Source organism: Aquarana catesbeiana, linkage group LG01 (genome assembly GCF_042186555.1).
Source record: "Aquarana catesbeiana isolate 2022-GZ linkage group LG01, ASM4218655v1, whole genome shotgun sequence".
Lineage (NCBI taxonomy): Eukaryota > Metazoa > Chordata > Amphibia > Anura > Ranidae > Aquarana > Aquarana catesbeiana.
In genome coordinates this window covers 571,909,638-571,926,440 of record NC_133324.1, presented here as the reverse complement: position 1 = coordinate 571,926,440, position 16,803 = coordinate 571,909,638, and the positions used below count along the sequence as shown (strand labels likewise).

At 37.7% G+C, this 16,803-nt stretch overlaps 1 protein-coding gene across 1 annotated transcript in view; it reads right to left on the bottom strand.

The window, feature by feature from the left end:
- FRAS1 (Fraser extracellular matrix complex subunit 1) overlaps positions 1-16,803 on the bottom strand; it is an 830,295-nt gene that overhangs the window by 28,735 nt on the left and 784,757 nt on the right. The window contains exons 66-72 of the mRNA XM_073597432.1: positions 10,832-11,046; positions 9,843-9,993; positions 9,239-9,346; positions 6,843-7,002; positions 6,653-6,769; positions 5,241-5,407; positions 3,626-3,831 (exon numbers count right to left, since the gene is read on the bottom strand). Of these exons, the coding sequence (XP_073453533.1) occupies positions 3,626-3,831; positions 5,241-5,407; positions 6,653-6,769; positions 6,843-7,002; positions 9,239-9,346; positions 9,843-9,993; positions 10,832-11,046 (1,124 nt within the window). The remainder of the gene's footprint in view (positions 1-3,625; positions 3,832-5,240; positions 5,408-6,652; positions 6,770-6,842; positions 7,003-9,238; positions 9,347-9,842; positions 9,994-10,831; positions 11,047-16,803) is intronic.

The window sequence follows — 16,803 nt, the reverse complement described above, 5'->3', positions numbered from 1 at the left end:
TTGGAAAGAAGAAGGGAGTGATAACGGCAATTTAGGAATCAGTCTCGTTCCAGCTATTAGACTTTGTAATAGATGACCAAGGCCGGTACATTATTCTGGTTGCTTCAATAAACAATACTATCTATACAATAGCCAATATTTATGCTCCTAAAAAACATCTACAAAAATGTATCATCAATATCCTGAAAAAAGTAAAGAAGATACGGAAAGGTCATCTCATCATATGCGGAGACTTCAATGCTCCAATGGATCCGAATTTAGAAACTACTAAAAGAGACCGCACAAATAGATTGGGCCTGGGCGACATCTTTGCTGCAGAGGATTTGTATGACCCATGGAGATGTTTCCATACTACTGAAAAAGATTATACGTTTTTTCCAACGTACATAAAACTTATTACAGAACTGATTTCTTCATTGCAGACAAATTACTCTTACAAAAAAATTCAGATGCACAAATTCATAATATTACTTGGTCGGATCACTCCCTAATCACTTTAATTATAGCGACAGGTCAACAAGGCCCTACATCCACCCTTTGGAAGAACAATACATTCCTTTTTTGACAGGAGACGTACGTGTCTGCAATGAAAAACAGAATTTTTTGATCTGAATGATGATGGGTCTACCTCTACCACAAATATATGGTGTACTCACAAGGCATTTGCTAGAGGTATACTCATCCAAATGGCATCTAGGGATAAAAGGGAAAGGTTCAAACTTATTGATACTTTCCTAAAGGACATATCTAATCTGGAAAAAGAACACAAAAAAATCTCCTAATAATTCTAGCCTAACACAAACACTCAACAATAAAAGTAATGAGCTTGATCTGTACTATTGACCAAACATGATAAATTCCTCAAAAAGTTGCTTAATTAAAATTTACGCCAGCATATTGGCCAATCGCCTACTGGAAATCACCCCCTATTTGATCAATCCAGACCAAGTGGGATTTGTTAAGGGTCGACAAGCCCCAGACGGCATGAGAAGGATGATCAATCTGATCAACTATGTGGAAAATACACAAACGTCTTCTCTGCTCCCTAGGTCTGGATGTAGACAAGGCGTTTGATAGAGTTAATTGGGACTACAGCTCTAAAACCCTGGAGAAATTAGGATTAAAACATGAGGCAATTATGTTACTTTATACGCAACCTTCAGCAAAAGTTTCCACCTCTGGATTGTTATCTAAGAACTTTAATCTTACAAATGGTACTAGACAGGGATGTCCTCTTTCACCCATCATCTTTTCTTTGGTAATTGAACCCTTAGCGGAAACAATTATGACCAACAAAAACTTTTCAGGAATAAAAATAGGTAATAGAACACACAAAATTGGGCTATTTGCTGATGACATAATTCTATCATTAACTGATCCCGAGAAATCCTTGCATATGGTACAATTAGTACTTGACTCCTTTAGCAGAATTTCCTACTATAAAATTAACAACAGTAAAAGTTTTGTCTTACCTATGAACATATCCGCCGATACAGCTTCCATTCTTTGGGAAAAATTCAATTATAATTGGGACGCGCCTTCACTAACTTACTTAGGAATCAACTTTACTTTCCCACAAAAAAATTATATGCAACCAACTTTCCAGCCCTATTGGAATCGATTTCTAAAACATTAAAAAAACGCACTTATCCTGGATAGGTAAAATTGCAGCATTTAAAATGCAAATTTTACCGAAGATACTATACCTCTTTAGATCCCTACCTTTTACAATGCCCTCAAGTTTTTTTTAAAAACCTAAGTATTAAAATAAGAAACCTAATTTGGAACGATAAAAAGTCAAGGGTAGCATTTTCTATATTAACGTCCTTTAAAAACAAGGGAGGTATGAACTTACCTGATATGCAAAACTATTACTACACAACACTCTTTGTCTGTCTATTGAAAGAGAACTCACCAAAGGCAATGATCTATTTGCTTTATCAATGGCTTATACAATGATCCCTAGGGTTATAATTCCTAAACTGATATCCATTAAAGCTACCCTGTTAGCGTGGAAACTGCTCGTCTCGAAATTTCAAAAGGAGATTTACAAAAGATAGCTATACCACTTAGAACTTTTGAATATTGTAGCGGTCGTGTCTCATTGTACAATTGGATCAATCAAGGTTTTAACTTCTATGTACATCTCCCTTCAGAACACAAAGCCACAATGAACAATAAATTAAATAAACTAAATCGCCTAAAAAGTTTTAGTCCAAATCAAGATTTTGAAATCCCGTCTTTGGTTTGGAAGCACCTCACAAACATCAAACCTGGGAAACATAAAAAGCATAGCTTTTTTGTACAAGGTGTTTTCTCACTATCCTAAATTTGAGAAAAATCATAATACCGGTATGTGTAAATGGGAAAAAGATTTAGGACAATTATTCTCAGACGAGTGTTGGTACAATGCTATGAGAATAAATCAAACTGCCACATCCTGCTTGGAGCATTGGGACAACTCCCAAAAAATATTGACTAGATGGTATATGACTCCTTATAATTTAGCTAAAATATATCCATCTACATTTGCCACTATGCTGGCGATGTAAGGACCAAATTGGGTCCTTATACCATATCTTATGGAGCTGTAAAAATGTGATCAGCTTCTGGAACTCAATCCCCTCTTCATTGCCTCTCTTACAGGTAATTTATCAAAACTACTACCAGCTACGGCACCCAACCTTGACATTTTTCCACCTCAATATAGAACAATAGTGGCAAATATTCTTATAGCAGCAAGACTCACTATCACAAAAATGTGGAAATCAATTGAAGCCCCTAATCTAAGTGATGTCATTCTGAGATTAAACACCCAAGCATATTATTAACTGCTACTAGCGCTTAGGAATTACAGTGTAATTTACTGGCCTATACACCTGGAAAACCAAAAACAGTTAACACTGCACTGTTAACACAGTGTACAATGAAAAGTAAAAAAATTTAAAAAAAGTAAAAAATAACCTACTAATTTATTACTAATAGGTTTGAACTGTTTGCTGGCAATCACCTCATTAGCTTAGAGCTACACAGGGGAATTTTAGTGGCACTATCATGATACTAGAATAATCACTATGTGTATCAACTGATTGCTAAACAGGCTCACTAATCTCATATAGTCAAAACAAGTTCCAAACATGCAACTGGTTGCTGCAAGATCTGCATTTATTTTGCCAGCGACTACTGTCATAGGGAAAATCCTGAACTTGACAGTAGTTGTCACTGGAACAGGGGATGAGGACACATTTTCCAATGAGGACACCTGGTAACAACTGTCAAAGGTGGGCTTTACCCTCAGTTTGTGGAGATTTCATGTTACTTCCTTCAATGTATCAGTGTGACAGGATATGTTACATTTTCCCCACGCTACCTAAAAAATATGTCTAGTGTTCCACTTTATGTGAAAAGCCCACTGACACTGCATCAAGTGGTGCTGTTGTCAATAACAACCTGTGATATTCCATATTTTTCCATGTCCAGGAAAAACTGTATTTTTTATCCTGCTTTAATAGCAAGCCTTACTGTATCTACTCCCCTATTTAAACCTAGATTAACAAAAATAATATAAAAGCAGCTTTTTGCAAAACCCATTATGGTAATTGTTTATAAAAGGTCTCCTACTTACCAAGAGCAAAAAGCGGTGCTTCAAGTTTTTATTAGGTTGAATACAACCATACTGAGGCCCTTCATTATATATAGTTCCAGTAGGGTCAAAGAAAGGTACATATCCATCCTTCCCAGTGCAAAGATAGACCTTCTCCAGCTGCAGCTTGTACGCAGAATTGAGGTTCTGGTCAGGATTCCACAGTACTCTTCCATATAGTGTTTGCCCTACAGTAATATAGTATACATTGAAAATAAAGAAAAACAGTGGTTTGCAAGTCGTTTAAGTTTAAAGCAAACAGAGTAATAGTATGAAACAGTGAAACCATGTAACAAAATGATCACTAAATCAAAGGATAAAGGCAGCTGAATTTATAACCAAATCTCATCTTGGCCTTGATCTCTCCTACCTTCCAAGGGAGGTATTCCAGTGAGGCATTCTTTTACTTTAGAGGACTAACAGGGAGGATTAATAGGTAGAGAGGGTGGGACCAAGCTTGATTTATAGGAATAAATAAGATCTGCATATAGTTTAAGCTGCCTTTACCTCTCTCTGCATGAAAAGTTTGAAATGTTGCTCACTAAAGATAGCCTCTATATATTCACCATTATATGCTTATTTTGACATGTCTAGGTTTCAGACAGGTTCACTTCATTTGGAATCATAAGCTACATTAGACTTCCTTTTCTGGGAAGACTTCCTCTCCACCAGCAGTAAACCCCTATGATAACCTGTCATACCAATGGGTTCAAATCAAACATGCCCTACTTAGAAACAAATGAAAATGTAAATATGTAACACATAAGGAAACTTTAACTGCTCTACATGAGTGTAAGCAATATACCTCATGCTGAGCCTATATGGATAGCAAGATTTCAGATTTTTGCACTACATAATTGATGGAGTACTGCATTTTCATTAAAGTTTGATTAATTAATCAAACTCACAAACTTGCTAGATTCAGGGGTTTTGCTAACCAGTTCATTATGTATGTGGCTTGTGACGAACCTCTTCTCAGTAAATGTCAAGATAATTGATTGTTGAATATTATATGCTGCATGCATTATTTTGGCTTGCATTGAGAATTTTTGATGAATCCTTCCAACAGCTGATCGTGTCATTCTGCTAAAAGTTCTGTATAATCGTCTGCGTGTGTGGCTGAACTGGCTGAGATGTTTGTCCTCTCCTTCACAGAGAGATGTTTAGTCGGAAGATTAGCGTACAAAAAGATAAATGCCTGATGTTGGCATTTACCTTCATCTTGGAGAATTGTTCCTTTGATTTCAACAAGATGACCTTCACATGGGGCAATTACATGCATGTCCTGTTCAGGGCTGTGTTTTTCTGGCACAGGGATACACGTGTTGCATGCATCCCCATGCTAGTACCCTCACGGATGTCATATTGGGACACAGCAGCTATGTCTGTGCAGCTGCTGCATGTCAATAGACAAAAATGGGACTGCCCTGAATGGGACATGCATGTAATTGCCCCAGGTAAACGAGGCCTTACTGGATGTTTCGGATCTTGTTTATAGTTTTGATTATACTCATTTGGATCATTTTATTGATGTTACACAGTGGCATGTTAAACATACTACTAACAAAAACCATTGTTGCATATCAGACACTGTTACCTTTGGAAAAGGCCCCTTTATAATCCATCTCAGCCAGGGACATTTCAGTCTTAGTTGGGTCCATCAAGAAGATCTTTTCATTGTTGCAAAGTTGGAATTCTGTGTTTAATGAATATACTACAGGCACTGGACGATTCGTTTGCTGGAATGCAATGGGAATAAGAAACCTAAGAACACAAAATTTGAAATGCATTGGTTATTTATGCATACAGTATTATATTTTCTTATTAGATAAGCTCAAAATATAAATTATAACCAAACAGAAAAATTCAGTTAAAAACATTTTCTCCAAAATCCCCATCTTACACATTCCAAAACTACTTTAAAAGATACAGTACTTGTATCACATTTAAGTGGTATACTGTATTTTTAAAGCCATTTATATGATTAAGATCTAATCACATAAATGGTTCTACCCCTATTCTAACATGATCCACTGCAGGCCATGCTGCCTCTTCTTTGCCAGAATGACAGTTAATAAACTGTGCACCTGAGAAATGAAAAAGGGAGAGGAAAATGTGAACCCATGATTTACAGCAAAGTTCCCTATGGGGATTTCAGCCCCAAATGTTTTTAATTCTGCAGAGTGTGTAAGGTTTAGAATGCTTTGGCTGTCTTGAGCCTCAATGGGAAGCTTTCACTTAATTTTCTGTCACTGGTACCATACAGAAAATAAAATAAATATCTACAGCAGATGGAAATACATTTATTTCCTCAACAGGGATACAGAAAGTGGTAAAAAGAAACTGAAATTCTTATTCCCAAACTAACCAAACCAGAACCTGACAGAACGAAAATTCCCAAATAAAAATGAACAAAGGGACAGACCTTGGAGAATAGCTAGGAGAGGAATAGGTAAAGTGGACATTTCTAAACAAAAAGAAAGTTTTATCGGCTGACCTTTCTGTCAATAATTTTATGTACAGAACAGTAAAGTGACCTGATGTGCAGGTATTAGAGCAGTCCTACTGACTGATAGCCAGGCTACTAAGATGTATTTAGGTAGCACACAGCCAAACTAAGTTACAAGGGGATTTGTCTGGAAGCTGGAGTACATTTTTTACACAGCTATACACTTAAACACTAAAACATGACCTGTGGGTCTAATAGGCTTGCAGTTTCCAAAGTGAGGTTTTAAAGGGATGGAAAGCATCCTTGAAGTATGTCAATCACTGCACCCTCTACAAAGTGTTCCCAAACTGCTGCATGCAGGAGCTCCCACCATTTCTGAACATGATATTTAACTGTGCCTTTCCAAGTGGCACAATATTCAGGAAAATGCTAACCTCTGAACGAGGCTCTACAGCTGTGCTATTACAATGTAATAACACACAGTGCTGCATACTGTTTGAAGAATATACAATTCTTCCAGCAATTTCTATAAGAGAATATTTAAGTAATTCAGATCAGACCTTTCAGGCGCATGGGCTGTGCAGGCCAGAGGTTTATCTCCAGGGTCAATCCAAGGCTGGGTGGGCTGTACTGTGCAAGGGATGAGATAGATGGTATACTCCCCTGAGTAGTCCTTCCTGTAAAGAGAGGAATGGTTAAGAGCATGTAGCATACAGTTGTAGCTAATTTACATTATCCTATTGTTCGCACCTGCTATATGAGCTGGTTGCTCTCCACAACTGATATGGAGAGTCAAAAGTCTGGGCGCTCCACAAGTGCTGAAGGTCAAACTCAATGCCACCCAGATGATCAGGAGCAATAATACGAGATTTAATTTCTGGCAAGGTATGGTGCTCCATAACAAACTGACCTGTCGAAAAAAATGAAACGTAATTTGCTAAGGATACGTGGACATCAGTTGTGCATTGAAGAAAGAAGATTTTTACATTAGCATGGGATCTTTACACTGGACACTGGTTAAATTGTCCAGTGCCCTTTTGCTTGAGGTAGTAATGGCAGCATCAACCATAGAATTTAACAAAGGACTGGATGATTTTCTTACAACTAATGATATCCACAGTTATACTTTATTTCTTAAAGCAAAATATGGGAATATTTTGATCCAGGTAATGTACCAGAACTTACTCGGGAGTCAGGAAGATTTTTTCTCTGCATGGCAAAATTGACAACCACTGCCCAGGGGGACTGTTTTAGCTTTCTCTGAACCAAAACTGTAATTTATTTATTGTAATGTTGTGTACATCCATCTTCCAACTAAAAAATACTCTTAAAATGATTTTGTTAACCTATTTATAATATTTAGCAGTATCAGTTCATTCCTAGTTTTAAGTTTCAACTGTAGGTAACCATTAAAGGAACTCCACATTTCCAACTTTTATTTCGTTTTTGTCAATGTAATCATATTGGGTGAATATTTTCCCATTGTGGGATTGTCCTACTTTTTTTACTTGTAGGACTCAGAATGTAATCTTTTCAAATTATTTTCCTTTTTCCATAATCCATCTATTCGCGATGTTATCCATCTGCCCTGCATTATATATTATCCCCCTTACCTGTTCTGGAGCATGCATACTTTTATTAGTCCCAATCTAATGTTGGGATGTAAATTGAAAAGCAAATGCTGGGGAGGGGTAGAAGGGTATGACTGTGAGCAGACAGAATTGCTGGATTCATACCTTTCTTTACAAGTTTTAACGTGTTTTCATGTACATTATTGACGATGGTGCATTTTTATTGTCCTCAACAAGCCCTATAATGCTCATCGATGCATCACATAGATATGAACTCGCATCATTTAAAACAATGGCCAACCTTTGCATGCACTGAGGTACATTACAACACAGGAAATAAAATACATAGGTGAAATGGACCTTAAGGTCAGTTTGTTTCAGTATGGAGAAGAGCAGACAACGAAGGCAGACACATTGAGGATGACTGATTAAAATGTTGAAAATCTTAACTAAATAAATTGGAGCTGTGTTCACTTTGCATACCCAATCACATGCAGATTAAATAAATGTACAATGCTTTTCACATGATTAGATATTTTAAGTGGATCTTCACTCTATTTGTTAGGTGAACATTCTCAATTCATTTAGTGAATCACTCTCCTCTTGAAGGCACAACAAACCTGTGTTTTCTTATACATTCCCTAGTGCCTTGATTATGCACACCATTGTATTTACAGGTCCTCAGTCCCCTCTTTAGCTATAGGTATTGTGGAGAAATTCATCTTCAAAGTTCTCACAGAAATTTTATTTTTTTCCCCTATTACACCAGAATCTTAGAAGCCTGCCGGCCTTTAAATGTAATCATACAGAAGGAATGTCTAAGCAGTTAGAAACCATAAAACAAGCTTTTGAGTCTTTGTGGTGATCATTGAAAACTCATTACTTTAGAGTATATGCAACTAGAGGTAAGCAAATGCTTGTTTTAAAGCTCTTTTGAAATTGTTTAGAATATGTAAATAATTTAAAGTATAACTAAATTATAAACTAAAGAATAGAGTGGAGAGGGATTGGTACACATGTCAGGTTTTTATTGATGTCTGTGCCCCCATTACGGAGATTCACCCTCTCTATTTGTCCTGTTTAATGTTATCATTGAAAGTGAAAGTAAAAAAAATCCAATTTTGTGTTGTCTCCAGAATAGCAGAAGAGGTGAAATCTTCCAGTGGGGACACTAGTCCAGGTGACCCTGGTGACAACCAGGGGTTCCCTGAATTTGAAAGGATTTTCTCTCGCTTACTGTTTTAATTATGGGACAGGAAGTGATGAGAAATCTCCCCAGTCCCCAATGAGACACAGATGGTATAACCTCCCATTACTCTATCCAAAATGGAAAGAAAATGTAGCTTTAGTTCTGCTTTAATGTCTATGGTCTGGGTATTTTAATGTCGATAAAACATTTGAGCTTAGATGCTCAATTCACAAAGCTTTGACTCAAGGATTTATTTTTTTTTAGTCATGTGATTGTAATTTTCAAATCTAATTGAAAATAACTGTAAATTCTTTAGAAAATAATCCTTATGTTATGTTAGCTTTGAAAATTGACCTTGATGAGATTTACATTAGTATGAATGTTACCTCTGAATTTAGCATGCGTTTTAAACTCTATCACCAGACGTCCATCTTCACGAATATATATGCGAATGATCTGGAGCCTAGCGGACAGAACACTGTCTGTCTGTATACCTGTAAGGTAAAACAAATACTCATTGTCAATATTTTACAGACTGGAAAATGTTATGATTTCTGCCAAGATCCCCAGTTCACTTTTTGGCACAGTAAACTGTTGAATTCAGTGGTTTCCAATTATTCTTTATTAATGTCCACACTGCTCTTTTCAAAAGTACAATCACTGCAAAAAAGAAGGTTTCACCATGTCAGACCAGTGTGTTGCTGCAACATCCCTAATTTTGGTAAATGAACATTCACAGCACATTTACCAATATCTTCATGGCATTCACCCTTCACTGCCAACAAATGGCAGCAAATTCAGGCAGACAAATGTGCTTGGATTTTCCCAGTACTTCTATAAAGACCCATGTGTGTATTATGAACACTATATTATACTTCTTTTTTTCTCCAACCGGCTGAACACAAATACTGCATTGCTAATAACTTGATTTGTGTTCTAAAATAGTCAACATCTATATTAATATTCCTTTATAGTGAGAATAAATCTTACCAGTTCTCCAGAGGACTGTGTCATAGAAGAAGGAGAATTCCATCTCTGTGTGGTGCTCCAGTGATGCCCATCCTCTGGGTGCAGTCACATATATATACGATACGTAGAGCGGTACATGAACAGTTAAAAAGGACTGGGCCGAGTCTCTCACCTTTAAAGGGTTATGAATAAAGATAATCATTGCATTAAACATACAATACTCTAATGTTACAACTTACTTGTGACAGGGGTTAGCAGAGTAGCAGAAGGAAAGTGCAAATCCATATTGTTTAGTTCCATATCATCTTAGCATCACAAAAGCTGAAGAAACGACTCCTAAAACCATACTTAATTTTATTGCATAGGGTCTTAGCATAAATGTTAATGTGGACCCAACATCAGAAATATATATTTTTAAATTTAAGTGCATGCTAAGTAATGTGCATGCCTGTTTATATGTTTACATTGCATTGTGTTAGCATATGTTGCACTGACGTGTTGTGTTAGGGCACCCTATTACTTAGGATTCCAATGAACCATAATGCATTCAAAATAAATGATAGCACAAAGCGCACATGTACTGCCGCCCTTTGCACATTTTACCATGCTTTACTGCAATGCTGAGGTGTGAATGGGCCATTAGTAAATGACTTGATGGTAGTTATTACCTGTCAATCCATAGTATAGTACATTTCACTGGGTGCAGAGCCCCCCAACCCCCCCCCCCCCCCCCCCGTGGCTACATAAACCCATTCATAGAGGCACTCCCCATCTCAAACTGAGCAGCACAATCACATTTACACTGTTTAAAATACGGTATATAAAGCATAAACTGGGTAGTGGGAGGTGGAGGAACCCCACTAACATTCCAAACCTGAACACAAACAAGACTTTTCACTAGGAAGACATTAGAAATAATATATTTTAATATATGCTTGCTTTTCTGGACACACTGTACATCCCTAGTTTATACTGCTGTACATAGGTACAATAATACGACAGAACAGTACCTGAAAGTCAGCTGTTACAGCACCACCACAGACGTCAATAAGTTCAGTCATGTCATAATATGCATCAAAGGTCCAAATGCAGCTCTTCAGGTTCAGGTGTTTGTATAGTTGCACAGTCTTTGGCTCTCTCACATTAGGATCAAACTGGTATGGTCGGTCATAACCAGGACCCACAGCGATGCTGTCATATGTCACCTCATCTAAGAATCCTGCCTCTGAAAACATAAAAATAATTATGCATCAAAAATAAAAGCTTTGTTACCTCTTATTATTGACTCATTCATATAAGTATGGCAAAGTATTAATCATGCTATATGTAGAAATGATGGCAGAGAATATAATCTACTTATACTACTTAATATTCTTTTATAACCAGGTGCAGAGGTACCTGAAAAAATGACATACTAAGAGTGATAAAAAACATTGTTGACTATGAATTACTGTATATAGTTATAAAATCTGAAGAGATAGGGGATTGGCGCTGTTCACTAGTGAAAAAAATAATAAATAAACTATAAATAAACTCCTAACACAAGGGAAACATAACACCCCAATCCTAGGTGGGTGAGAAGTGTAACACAGTGTAAAATATTATTTGAAAAAAAAATATACGTGCTGAAAATATTCACAAAAATGTGCAGACTACCCAAGGTGAAAAATTAAGAATAATACATGAGTTAGAACTGCAAACAATAGTAAAAGTGAATGATCAATCAGGTGTATATAAAACCACAAAAAATATATATTCAATAAAAAAATATGGGTGAGTAATACCTAGGAAAGAGGACAAACACAGTGTTGCCCACTAAAAATTAGTGTATATACTAGTGAAGCTGAATGTTATTGAAAAACTGAAAAAATATATATAAGCTGAAAAAAGACTACCGGCATGTAGTGTGCATAACAATCTTAGTGCACAAAGAAAATCAAAAAAGTGAAAGAGAACCAAAAAGAAAATGAAAAGTCCAAGCAACCAGAAAAAATTATTTCAAAAAAACAAAAAATGCCGTGAATATTAAATCTATCGTTCAGTGTAAATAAACAGTTCTTGTGCAGCAAGCTAGTGCATCTTCAAAGGTTGCAGGTAAGTCCGTCCCAATGAATGTATACTGTTCTGTGTGGAGTCCCCTCTAGTGCCCCCACTCACCGGAGCGCCCAACCCCTGCAGGGGTAATGAGCATGTAGATGTGAATCCGATGATAAAAGCGGTCGGTGTCCCCCTCACCACCTATTTTCCACCTGTGTCACCAGATCGCTTCAGACATTTTACGGAACTTGTCCTTCGACATAAATCCCAGAGCCAGACCAAATTCTCATAGCTTCCTTCTTGCATGGGAGGAAGCTATGAGAATTTGGTCTGGCTCATTACCCCTGCAGGGGTTGGGCGCTCCGGTGAGTGGGGGCACTAGAGGGGACTCCACACAGGACAGTATACATTCATTGGGACGGACTTACCTGCAACCTTTGAAGATGCACTAGCTTGCTGCACAAGAACTGTTTATTTACACTGAACGATAGATTTAATATTCACGGCATTTTTTGTTTTTTTGAAATAATTTTTTCTGGTTGCTTGGACTTTTCATTTTCTTTTTGGTTCTCTTTCACTTTTTTGATTTTCTTTGTGCACTAAGATTGTTATGCACACTACATGCCGGTAGTCTTTTTTCAGCTTATATATATTTTTTCAGTTTTTCAATAACATTCAGCTTCACTAGTATATACACTAATTTTTAGTGGGCAACACTGTGTTTGTCCTCTTTCCTAGGTATTACTCACCCATATTTTTTTATTGAATATATATTTTTTGTGGTTTTATATACACCTGATTGATCATTCACTTTTACTATTGTTTTTTTTTCAAATAATATTTTACACTGTGTTACACTTCTCACCCACCTAGGATTGGGGTGTTATGTTTCCCTTGTGTTAGGAGTTTATTTATAGTTTATTTATTTATTTTTTTTTTCACTAGTGAACAGCGCCAATCCCCTATCTCTTCAGATTTTATAATTATTGGATCGCACCTTTGGTGCTTTCTCTATTTGGGGGGCTGCAGTTCGGTTACAAGCCCGTCCTAAGCGCGGAACACCACTATATACATTACTGTATATAGTTGCCTGTGGTAGACTGTCACAAAGATGAGGCTAGCATAAGGTTGGTTTAGTTCACACAAAGGGAGGTCACAGGGTATTTATTTAACAGAGTGAGAAACAAACACATTGTATTTGATAAGGGACCTGAATATTTCAACATTGCCTTAATAGGGACACACATATTAGTACAATAAAAATGTGATGTGTGTCCCAATTTAGAACAATAGGAGAGCATATCCTAGACAGTTTTGTCCTTCTGACAAAAAAAAATAAAAAATGGTTGTGGTTTTCTGGGCAAGCACATTACAAACTGTATCTGCTTTTCTCCTGTCTAGCACTTCTGGAGTAGAGGGACTGTTTTCACCCACTTTACTCATTACTAGTTTAACCCTTTCATGACTAAGCCTATTTTTGACATTTGGTGTTTACAAGTTAAAATCCGTAATTTTTGCTAGAAAATTACTTAGAGCCCCCAAACATTATATATATATATATTTTTAGCAGAGAATCTAGAGAATAAAATGGCGATTGTTGCAATATTTTATGTCACACGGTATTTGTGCAGCAGTGTTTTAAAGGCATCTTTTTGGGAAAAGTGTCACTTTCATGAATTTTAATAAAACGAAACAGTAAAGTTAGCCCAATTTTTTTATATAATGTGAAAGATGATGTTACGAGTAAATAGATACCAAACGTATTATTGCATGATTTATAATTGCACGCACTCGTGGAATGGCGACAAACTATGGTACCTAAAAATCTCCATTGGCAACGCTTTAATTTTTTTTTACGGTTACCAGGTTAGAGTTACAGAGGAGGTCTAGTGCTAGAATTATTGCTCTCGCTCTGATGATCGCGGTGATACCTCACGTGTGATTCAAACACCAGTTACATATGCGAGCGCGACTTCTGTATGCGTTTTCTTTGCTGCGCAAGCTCGCAGGGACAGAAGCGCTTTAAATTTTTTTTTTCTTATTTATTTATTTGATTTATTTTTATATTAATAAATTGTGTTTAAAAAAAAAATTGTGATCACTTTTATTGCTGTCACAAGGAATGTAAATATCCCTTGTGACAGTAATAGGTGGTGAGTGACAGGTACTCTTTATGGAGGGATCGGGGGTCTGAAAGACCCCTGATCCCTCCTTTGCACTTCAAAGTATTCAGATCACCATTTTCAGTGATTCTGAATACTGTATATTTTTTTAAAACCGGCGCCATTGGCAGCCGAGTAAACGGGAAGTGACGTCATGACGTCGCTTCCGTGTTTACAATCAGGAGACTGGAACAAAGCCATTTCCGGCTTCGTGCCAGTCTGTCCCTAGCCGCCGGAGGTGGCGGATTGCCGATCGGGTCTCCCGGTGGGACAGGAGGCCAGAGGGGGGGGCGTCGGTTGTTATCCCTGGAAAGCCGATCACCGGCTCTAAAAAACGGTACCAGGATGATGCCTGCAGCTGCAGTATAACCGGTATAACCCTCGAAAGCTGAGGCCACACATCTGCGTACGCTCAGTGGGAAGGGGTTACAATCTTAAAGTGGACCATCAGTCATTTTTTTCAAATTTCCATCTATTAAATCCTCTGCCCTTGTTTTTTAACTTTGGATAGTAAAACACTTTTTTCTGCCAGTAAATACCTTATACAGCCCACCTCCTGTTTCTTGTCTGGTAAAAAGCATAGGCTTATGACATCATGCACAGCTCTCTCACTCTCGTGAGAGTTTGCCAGGAAGGGAGGGGGAATGAGTCATAAGAGGGCCAATGAGAGCTGAAGGGCTGGAGGTATGCCTCTGTGTGTCTGTGTAAATCCAGGAAGTGAACAGACACCAGCTTCAGCTGCCCACAGTTAAAATGGTGGCAACCAGACTTATTGGAGGGAGATCTCTGTAGCATATTAGGTAAATACAGAATCACAGTATATATAAAATAATATGCAAAGTGCTTATGTGAGCAGACTGCAGTTCCGCTTTAAATTATATATGCCTACTGGTATGCTGGAAGAATAATGAGATGCACAGTCTTTTAATAAAAAAATTAGGTCAATAGTGTATATTAAATAGGAATTTTGACTGACCTGTAAATTCCTCATCTTGGAGTACAGTACAGAACACAGGACTTGTATTCATAGACCATGCATTATATGCAGACTACCTTGGGGTAATCGGACACTGGCAAAAACCTGCCAGGGCCATCTCTAGTGTGCACGCATATAGCCCACTCACCCTGCAAGTTTTTTTAGCAAGCACATTTTTTAGCAAGCAAACAGAAGTAATCAATGGCACAGATGTGGGGGGGGGGCTGTACCCTGTACTGTGCTCCAAGATAATACATTTACAGGTAAGTCAGAATTCTTATCATCCGAATTGTACAGTGCAGGCCACAAGACTTGTATTCGCAGACCATGGGACAGCCCCAAGCGATAAAATGAGCAGTGGGCAACAACACAGGAAACAGAACTGCTAATAGGCCCATAGGAAAACAAGGGTAAGAACCCAAATACAAGAACAGAATAAAACTTGGAGAATGTGTAAACAGAGGACTATGTGTCAGCCTTGCAAATCTGGGATATAAATGCTTGATGTTGAAAACCCTAAGGAACACCAACAGTGCTGGTGGAATGAGCTCTGATTGAGCAGGGAGGAACCCTTTCTCTAAGAATGTAGGCCCTGGCAACACATTGCCTGATTCACATGGCAATGGTGTAGCAGGAAGCAGGATGCCCTCTCGGAGAATCTACAGTCAGAACGAAGGGGGATTCAGTTTTGTTAAGAAACAGCATGGTTGCTAGGTAGATGACAGCCCTGGCAACATCCAGGCTCTGAGTTTCCTTAACATGTTTTGGGGGCAAGACAGAGGGAAGGAAGAACAATGTCCTAATAGAGATGTAAAGAAAAGACCAAATTATTAGAAAGGAAGGTTTTGGTCTCAAAACCACCTTGTCCTTGTGCAAACATAAAAGACCATTCCGAATTCCAAATCCCATATACTGAATTCCGTGTTCCTAATTCTAAATTCCGTGTTCCAAATTCCAAGTTCTGTGTTCCGAATTCCGTGTTCTGAATTCTAAAATCCGTGTTCCAAATTCAATATTCCGTGTTCTGAATTCCAAGTTCGGTGTTCCAAATTCCGTGTTCCGAATTCTAAATTCTGTATTCCGAATTCCAAATTCCATGTTTCGAATTCCAAATTCCGTTGTTCTGAATTCCAAATAACGTGGTCCAAATTCCGTGTTCCAAATTCCATGTTCCGAGTTCCAAATTCCGTGTTCCAAGTTAAATTCCATGTTCCAAGTTCCATGTTCTAAATCCCAATTTTCGTGTTCTGAATCCCAAACTCCGTGTTCTGAATTCCGCTTTCTAAGTTCCAAATTCCGAGTTCCAAATTCCGTGTTCCAAATTCCGAGTTTCATGTTCCAAATTCCGAATTCCATATTCCGTGTTCCAAATTCCAAATTCAGAATTCTGTGTTCCGAATCCCAAATTCCGTGTTTTGAATCCCAAATTCCGAGTTCCAAGTTCCGTTTTCCGAATTCCAAATTACGTGTTCTGTATTCCAAATTCCTAGTTTTGTGTTCCAAATTTCGAATTCCATATTCCGTGTTCCGAATTCCATGTTCTGAGTTCCGAATTCCAAATTCAGTGTTCCGAACTCCAAATTCTGTGTTCCGAATACCAAATTCTGTGTTCCAAATTCCAAATTCTGTGTTCCAAATTCCAAGTTCCACATTCCAAGTTCCGAATTCTGAATTTCGTGTTCCGAATTTTGAGTTTCGTGTTCCAAATCCCAAATTCTGTGTTCCGAGATCCGTGTACCGAATTCCAAATTCCATGTTTCGAATTCCAAATTCCGTGTTCCGATTTCCAAATTTCGTGTTCCGAATT